The sequence below is a fragment of the Vigna angularis genome, chromosome 2, assembly GCF_016808095.1.
Source record: "Vigna angularis cultivar LongXiaoDou No.4 chromosome 2, ASM1680809v1, whole genome shotgun sequence".
Taxonomy (NCBI): Eukaryota; Viridiplantae; Streptophyta; class Magnoliopsida; order Fabales; family Fabaceae; genus Vigna; species Vigna angularis.
In genome coordinates this window covers 20,053,006-20,062,639 of record NC_068971.1, presented here as the reverse complement: position 1 = coordinate 20,062,639, position 9,634 = coordinate 20,053,006, and the positions used below count along the sequence as shown (strand labels likewise).

The following is a 9,634-nucleotide window of genomic DNA, read 5'->3' as shown; positions in this document are numbered from 1 at the left end:
GTGATGTTTCTTCGCACTTTCTTTTTCCAGGCAAACCAACATCTATGGCGACGTGTATGTTGATGACCAAAGTTGTTTTGCTTCATTTTGCTCAAATGCATGTTCCTATGTTGTTTTGGTTGTGATTTTTGTTCATTTTGATTAGTTATTTTTGTGAAGTTTTGAAGGCGGCAAGTTATCCATTGCAAATTGCCGAAAACTCCTCCTCCTCCACTATTTAATTGCAGTTTCGAGAACACATCCTCCTAAGAGAAAAAAAAATTGGAATTATCAACAAACACAATCTTTCGAAAAAATGACCAAATTTTGTCGGTAGTTGATCATTACTGACGATCTATCGACGATCAATAATTAGTCGATAATTTCGTTGTCGGTAATCCGTTGGTAATTATCTGTGTAAGACCCATGAAAAATGTCATAATAGGAAATAAAGTGAGTTTGAGATTTGTGTTTATTGCTTGGTAATTGGTGTTTAACGTTTAGGTGTTTCTTAGAGTTATAATTGTTATGTTAATTATTTGATGTTATTATTGATAAAGTGCAGCACATGATTGGTATGCTATTAATTTGGTGATTTTTGTGTGTGTGATATTACCAATGCGATGTTTTGGTTTGTTGGTAGGAATGATGTTTAGGATTGAATGGATGTTGGTTCAATTCCTAGGGAAAAGAGTTTAGGAGAAACTTAGATTTTAATTGTATTTTTGGCCTAGGGGCAAAAAGGTCTTTTTACCTCTACTAAATAGTACATAAATTATTTTACGGGGTGTAGAAAGTAAATGTATGCAAAATAATATAAAACCTCAAAATGTAAAAGAAAGATTTAATAGATGTTTATATTTTAAAAAATGGTTGAGAGAAAATAGGAGAGAAAATCTTGGTGGTTTTTGGAGATTAAGTGAGAGATCTTATTTTAATAAAAAAAGATAGACATAGAGTGAAAAGAGATAAAAAGGAGAAGAGAAAAACTGCATATTGTTACTCTAGATTTGAAAACGAAAAAGAGAGAGATAAGAGAGAGACGTTTTCTAGGAGAGAAAAGGAAGAGTTGTAGAAAACCTTAGTGCAAGGGAAGATTGATGTTGTTTTGGAGTTGTAGATAAAGCCTTAGGATTAGCCAAGGTATAGGGAAGCTAACTTTATTTGTTTTCTTGTTTGTTTGTATGATGAATAAGGTTTGTTATTGATTATCTTGAAAGGTAATGTCGTTTTGATGCATGTGTATGTATCAGACTAAGTTTTGATAAGAGTAACTTATTTCTAATACCCATATTTTCTTGGATCTTACCATGTGAAAGATCACGTTTTGAACTAAAAATTAAGCTAAAGAAACACTTAATTTACATGTGTTGAACGAAAGTTATGAATGTGAGATAAAACTCGATAGAAATTGAGATTCTATAAATCGAGAAGAAAGAAAATAAAACAAAGAGACAAAAATAAATAAAAGGAAAGAATCACTCTTCCATAGGAGGCAACCCACAAAGGATGGAAAGTCCTTTGATATAGCAAAAGGTTCTTGAATCACTCAAGAACTTATGAGAATCACACTCACTAAGATAGAAGGAAATCTTAATTTTTTCTACATAAAAATATGACTTGTGCATTTTGATGAAAATAGTTAAGCTTATAAGGGTTGATGTCTAATTTTCCAAATTGGGCCCTTATTACAACTTGAAAATAAAGTCAAACTAAGGCCCACTAATTGGAGAAAGATTGGGCTATTTTATAAAATAAACTAATAACATGTAAAATAAAACAACAACAAAATGGTGCTTTAGTTTTCCACTTTTGGGTCATAATGCAATTCACTATCTTGGCCTTTTGTCCTTGAAATTTGGGCTTGTATTCAATTAATATGGACAACACTTGTTGAAGAGCTTCCTTTGTTTTCCTTGCTCTGGCCCTTGTCATAGGTCCTCCAAGTCCTTCAAGTAGATCTTTTCCCTTGCTTTTGGTCACGTCCTCATCATCAGTGGCCACTTGTCACTTCAGGAATGGAGAGTTTTTCCATAGGTAGTGACCACATGTCACCCTCTCATTTGAAAGGATTTTTGACATGTGTCTACCTTCTATTGGAGAGGATTTCTCCTTGCTCTCCAAGTCAACCGAGATGACTATTTTAGGTTAAGTTCCTACCCCATTTTGAGATAACTTAGCCTATAAATAGAGGTGTCTCTCCTTCATGTAATTATCTTTGAATTAGAGTAATGTTATGTTGCCATTTTGTGCACTCATAATTTTGTAAGGTCACTTTAGGCAACAACCTCAAGTGGCCTCCTCTAGCCACCTTCCTCAAAGAGTTGGTCCAACCTCTCTTAGAGAACCCTTAAACACATCATCCAACATTATACAATCCATTAAAATCGAGACACTTAGCTTCCTTACACTATCATTAATTTATGCCCCCTCCATCCGTGACATACATGGCATTTTCCTTCTAGATTTGGCTTGTCCTAACTGGAGGATGGCCATTACCAAAGGTACATATTCACTTTAGGAATAGTGCAAAAGGATTTTTTTTTAGACTTTTCTTAAAGACTCCAATAATATAAGAGGAAAGAAGGCTACTTGGAAAAATTCAACTAAATACATTACTCTCACAATAAAACTCATCAAACTTTCAAGCTAAAGCGTATTTTGTTTGGAAGGTATGTGTTTACATGATGAAGAGAGAATTCTCAATTTCTAGCCTTTATAATTCTTTCATTTATATTTGTTTTAGTCTATACATCTTACTTTGAATCGTGACTTTGGTGTTTATAAAATAACCATTTGTAAATTATATATTCATTATTTTATAATTTTGTCCCTTGATGATATTAATATGGTATGCTTTTTAGTAAGAAAAACACCATACTATACATCTAAACTTTTAGAAATTAAAAAAAATCCATTAAAATTATAATGAAACTCTTATTGTCTTCCCTATGTTGTACATATTTGTATGAGAAAGAAATCAAATATATATTGATGTTATTCCATATAAAAAAAAAAGCCTGATGTAATTAAATATTATACTAACTTTATATAAACAAAAAGTTTTGTTTTCAATTTCTAAATGAATAATGGTATTATGATATACTTTTACATTCATTTGACACAATTATAAGGGTAAAATGGTCCTAAAAATGTAAAGTTTTGTATTGTTTAAAAAAAAAGTAAAATGTGAATAAAGATAACTAGTGTCAAATGAATGTAAAAAATTTAGGTATCTCAAAAAATCATTACTCTCTCTAAATTATGATTTCACATCGTCTATGAAGTGAAATTCATCACATATATAGTTTACTTTATAATTAATTACGCCTTAATCATAATAGTATTTTCCAATGTAAACACATCTACTCATACGAATCTATATCAATCCATACCAGAAACATTCACAATATTAATCATGGCACAAGAATTTTATGCTTTGCGTTAAAAAATATATTGGATTCGACTTTAAATTCCTAAGATCGGAAATCATAGTAAATATGTATAGATTGAGTATTTGGAATCAAATTGTCGTTCTTGTATAAGAGGAATATAAATAATATATTAGTTTCCTTAAATATTGGCATATTGTGCTTTCTCCACTATATTAAAATATGTTATCTGATAAACCTTGTTTAACTCTTAAAGTTGGTAGTTAGAAGATATAAACTAGGCTACACGAAGCTAGAGTGGGTTATTAATTAACTCATATAACAATTTAAAAACGATTAGAACTAATGATCATAGTTGAGTAATACAGATCACAACTTTGAGCAAATCTTTTATGCTTTTACAAAGAAAGCATATTTAAAAGAAGAATTGGGTCTTAAACATATCAACTAACATGACAATACCAAAATATGAAACAGAAAAATATCGATTAATTATAGTTAAGTTTATCAATTTTACATTTTCACGTAAAGTCTATTAATTTAATTTTATGTCTTTTCCCTTCAATATATTTTGGGATATCAGTCAACCAGAAAAAGATGCATACGTGAAGCAGAAGCATAAAAAACATTTATTTTATAATGATCATATCTTTGACCCTAAAATGGATTATCCAGCGATTGAATTGGTATTCAAAATTTCGAATGATTTGATTAAATATGAATCAAGGGACTATCCAATCAAATCCTAAATATTTTCCACAATAAAATCAGTTAAAAATTAGACAAGTCAGACTAAATAAATGAATAAAATGAGGATAAAACAGTAGAAAAATCACAATATTAAAAAGTAATAATTTAAAATAACCGTCGTATTAAAATATTAAAATTGTCATAATATACATAATTTTTATAATGGTTATTGAATTATTCTTAATTTCATGGTTGAAATATTCAATCCTTAATGTGAAGGAATGTGCACAAAACACAACCAACTAAAAATAGTGATAAACATACTGTGCAATGCATGCATATTTCATTTGTATTTCATGGTGTTCTAGTTCATCTAGAACAAACCATACTCAAATGATCATGAGTTTTAAAATGAATTGTACGAGAAAATTTTCATCAACTACCATTTCTAGGAACTTGAGTCATGTTACGATATTTGTCATCTCGATCCATCTCGATTACGTGCTTGTGCATAGTATCTAGATCATCAAACTTCATAGTGGTAAAGATACTCATCAATGTTCTAGCGAGGGACTTGTCAACAGTTTGGGAGTGCTCTTCCACAAAATTCATTAACGCTTTCGCATTGTTAATTTTGGGAAGAGTGGACTTAACGTTACTTGTTATGTTGATCATTCACATAAACATCAGGTTAAGTCTGTTTGACCTTTCCCAAGCTTTATAATGGGCTTTCTCTTCATTGCTACTAGCATCAATGATAACAATAGACTTTTTAACTTGAAAAGCCAAATCAAGATCCAATATACCTAAGTGAAACTAGACTTGCTCAATCTAGTCAAGAAAATTCAACCTATTAAAGACTCGAAGAGATATAACAAGCAAATGTAAAGATATTGGAACAAAGACTACAATTCACATATGTCTAACATTAATGCTTTGAGTCATAAAAATAAATAATCATTCTAAGTATACTAATGTTCTCCTTTGGAAGATCCACTAGTACACAAACATAATGATGTTAATCATGTTATAATATGAATGAAAATTAAAATATGCATCAATTTGAATCACCTTTAGGTATATAAAAAGAAACTAGTGAGGCATACAAAATTGTCTACAATCACACTCATTAATTATAAGAATAATTAATCAACCATTGAGTAACCTTGAAATATCTTATAAGTTAAAACCTCATATGATCCTTATATTTGTACAACATCTCAATTCAGTCATCAAGTTTGAAGTTATCTCAATTGAGTCATATTTTTTAAAATGTGATGCAACTTGGTCCTTTTCGTTAATATAGAATTAACGACGTTAACTCAATGTCACATGTCAGTCTGTGTTTTTTTTAAAATATTTTTAGAAAAGATTTTGTCACATGTGAAATGAGAATCCTACCACATGGCACGACAATGTGATGTGGCAAAGACAATGTGACGTGATAATGATTATAACATGTGTCATGTGAAAAATCTCAATTTAGTCATTTTATTTGTATTTAATCTCATTTTATTCTTAATGAATTTTAAATTGGAGGAATTTCATCCTCTCCAAATTAAAACCAAATTTAACTTTTATATAGATCTATAATGATATAACAATTTTAAATAAATATATTTAAAATTTATATTTATATTTATTTAAATATATTTATTTAAATATATTTATTTAAATTGTTATATCATTATAGATCTATATAAAAGTTAAATTTGGTTTTAATTGGGAGAGGGATGAAATTGCTCCAATTTCAAAAAACATTAGGACTAAAATGATATCAAATACAAATAAAATGACTACATTGTTTGCACATGACATGTGTCACCGTTGCTGCCAAGTGACAAATTTTTCTTTTAAATAAATAAAAAAATTTAAAAAATATATAAAAAAAAACCACATACTGACACATGGTATTGAATTAACGTCGTTAATTCTGTATTAACGGAAATGGTCAAATTACATCACATTTTCAAAAATAAAAACACAACTGAAACAACTTAAAACTTGATCATCGAATTGAGGTTCTTATACAAATAGACAGTCATACATGGGAAAGTTTTAACCTGATAATAAACTTTAATTAACTTATAAATTAATTATTTAATTTTGACCATTTTGATAACTAACAAAATTTATCATGATTGATTTCAAATAATTAAATATCCTTAATTTTTATTAATAATAGTATTTTCATTAATTTTAATTAAAATATTCGTAATTTACATCATGAAACATTATGTGGCACTAATAAAATTGAAACCCTATAAATGTCAATTTACGTGATTGAATCCCCGTATGAGAGTCTTCCAAATTGCAATTCAAGCCAATAGCATCAACTCAATTAAACACATTTCGTACATCCACGGATGATGTATAAGCGTAAATACTAGGTGCATACCCTTCTTCACTTCAGTTCATTCAATTCAAATGAAATTGACATTCACGTAACAGTGAACAATCAATTAATTCATTATCTGCAGCGGAAAACAATAATTGATTCACAATAATTGATACATAAGATTCGGTAAAATTAAACTCTCTAAATTCATAATTACCGTTCTTCAAAATTTGAGAAAAACATAATTAGATTTATATCATATTTGATAATAAAAATTTATCAATATTTGGAAAAACATCACAATTGAAGAATTATACATTTAACAAGTTTTGATACCACATCTAAATTCATACATAATTCTCCTTAAGTTTTTAATTTTTTAAAGAGATATTAAGAGTCATCATTCTTACACATTAATAAATAAGAATACATTTTAAAAAAAAATCTTAATCTATTTCTTTATATTTCTTTTATCCTTTTATACTATCTTGATGAAAATCTTATATAATTAAAGACAGATATCTAAACGACACACATCAAATTAATTTTTATTTTATTTTTATTATAATTTTCACAATAATCAATATATTTTCGTATTTTATTAAATCACATTTAAAATTTTCACAATATTTTAAATGAGTCACGTAATAAAAGATTAAATCTGTCTATATTAACTTTAAATTTTGTTTCATACAACCTTAAACTCTATAATAGTCGTTTCATATAGCTGTACGATGTTATGCTTTTAACTATAACTCACCAAAATGTCAAGATTGATAATGATATCAAACATATGAACTTATAAAAATAAAAACAAAATCTTATAAATGTGATATTAACATTTGTTTAATGTTTAAACAAATTTTAAATAAGATACTAAAATATGGATAACTTTCCATGTTTCCACAAATTCAAAGGCAAATCAAAGTTGTGCACTGCCTTTCAATTCCAAGGTGCGAAAACGACTGTGCAGCAGCAAGCACCCCTTCATTTGCCCTTCCTTTTCTCACCCTTTTCTTAATTTCCTTGTACTATTATTGTAAATTATAAATAAATAAATACGAAAAGTATTAATATTAGTTATTATTTTCTATATATTATCGGGAAGCAATGTCTCTTACTCTCATTTTACAATCTTCCCTTCTGTTCCTTGTGCTTTGTCTTTCTCCACTCATCTTTTCCTCTTCTCTCTTCTCTTTCTTCTCTCCATCATGACCGGGATTGCTGATGAAGCCCCCGTGACCCTCGACACGCTCAAGCAGTTAATGGCTCAGTTTGCCAAGGAGAGAGACTGGGATCGTTTTCACAGCCCAAGAAACCTTCTATTGGCTCTGGTATGCTTCTTTTCCAATACCCCATGAAAAAAAATGATATTTTTTTGGTTTTTTGTTGCACCCTTTTGTGAACTTTATTGGTTTATCGTGTAGTTTGTACACAGTACTCGTGTTTTTTTATGTGGGTAACGTGGTTCTTTTTTATCCATGAAAGCAGGAAAGGGTATGTAGAGAAGAAGAAGAATCTCTTTGTTGTTATTGTAATTTTTTTACCATTTTCTTCTCGGGTTTTGTAGACGACTCACCTGAGTCACACTTCATATATATAATGGGGTTCTACCAGATTCTTAATGTTTGCATAAAGAAAAAATTTCTTGCAAGTTGGCCTTTTTTTTAAGAGGGTTGAAGCTATAGGCTGTCTTTGGTTGTTTATCCCATTTGATTTTATGTAATTTTAAGTTTTCGAAGTTTGTTTAAAGTAAAATCCTTTTTACTTTAAATTTGTATTAAAATGTTTAACATCAAATGTGAAATAAAATTTTATATAGATTCCTCATCTCAAATTAAAGATTTTTTAATTGTTTTTACTTTTATTGTAAAGTGTAATTTATTCCATAGAATTTTTTTTCTTGCATTTTTTTAATTATATAGTCGTGTTTGGATTAACCTAGTATGTGCCACTGTTTATACACATGTCCGGTGAGATTTTGATCATTTGACTATTAATAGTAGAAGGAGAAGGTTCTATGTAGTTTCATGTCTTCATAAACTAGTCAAAATGAAATAAAGAGTGATAGATGAAGGCAAATAGATTGTAGTTTATAGTAGTAATATATTAATTGAGTATAGAATGCATTTTTAAAATATATATTTAGAGTGTATGAAAATATAGTCAATATTCTTTAAATGCAATTAATTTGAAACTAAGACAAATCAAAGCGTTTTTGTTTTGACCGAGAATCACGTAAACCGCCAGGGAACACGGCGAGTTGGATCAAATGACTCACTACCCATTCAAATGAGCAATCACTTTTTCATAATTAGTATTTGTCATGGTCTTTTTTAGATTTTGTCACCTTGTCACAAACCCTGGTCAAAATCGACTTTGCAATGTAAACAGATTCCACGTCGTTGTTACCATAGAAGATTTGTAATTTTTTCGGCCTTCAATTTCGCTTTAACTTTTTAACTTTTGTTCCCAGCAAGAGTACACAAGTGGGACATAACAATGTTTAATGTTATGCTCGAGGACAAGCTGAAGCTGTCAAAATAACACGGTCCCAAAATAAATTGTTTCAGTCGGATGATAATGTTGCAAATACTAACATAAAATTAATGTTGCAAATATTAAGATAAAAATTAAGTGTATTTTATGTTTCTTTTTTTGGTGTTGATAGGTGGGTGAAGTAGGAGAATTGTCTGAGATATTTCAGTGGAAAGGAGAGGTTCCAAAGGGTCTTCCAGGTTGGAAAGAGGAAGAAAAGGTTCATCTTGGTGAAGAGCTTTCTGATGTGTTGCTTTACCTCGTGAGGCTCTCTGACATTTGTGGTGTTGATCTTGGTAAAGCTGCTTTGAGAAAGGTTCAACTCAATGCCATAAAATACCCTGCAAAAGTTTGCAAAGAGGTGGTTTCAGTTTCAAGCACCCCAGAGGAAAACCCTTCCACCAACAATGGCGCTGCCCCTTATGCTGACTGAAATATGTGTTGTTGTTATTCTTGTAATAACAGTAATCATGTGGTGAATTTAGTATCTTTAGCTGAATTAGGGATGAAGTGGGAAATGGGGCATGGTGGTTTTGTACAATGGTTTATGCAGTGTTTTTGCTGCCATTGCATGGAAACCAAACTAATGTTTAGTGTCTGGTAGTTGGTACGTTTATTCTATCAGATTTGTTTTCACTGTTTTGGCAGAATCAAATCCCGTGACAGATATCAGATATGAAGAGATCTAATTCTTCCA

The 9,634-nt window shown here is 29.7% G+C and overlaps 1 protein-coding gene across 1 annotated transcript; it reads left to right on the top strand.

The window, feature by feature from the left end:
• The first annotated feature begins 7,515 nt into the window (after positions 1–7,515).
• On the top strand, positions 7,516–9,634 carry LOC108327961 (uncharacterized). Its single transcript, XM_017561713.2, has 2 exons — positions 7,516–7,733; positions 9,071–9,634. Exons 1-2 carry the CDS (start codon positions 7,611–7,613, stop codon positions 9,368–9,370), a joined length of 423 nt encoding a protein of 140 aa, XP_017417202.1. The 5' UTR covers positions 7,516–7,610; the 3' UTR covers positions 9,371–9,634.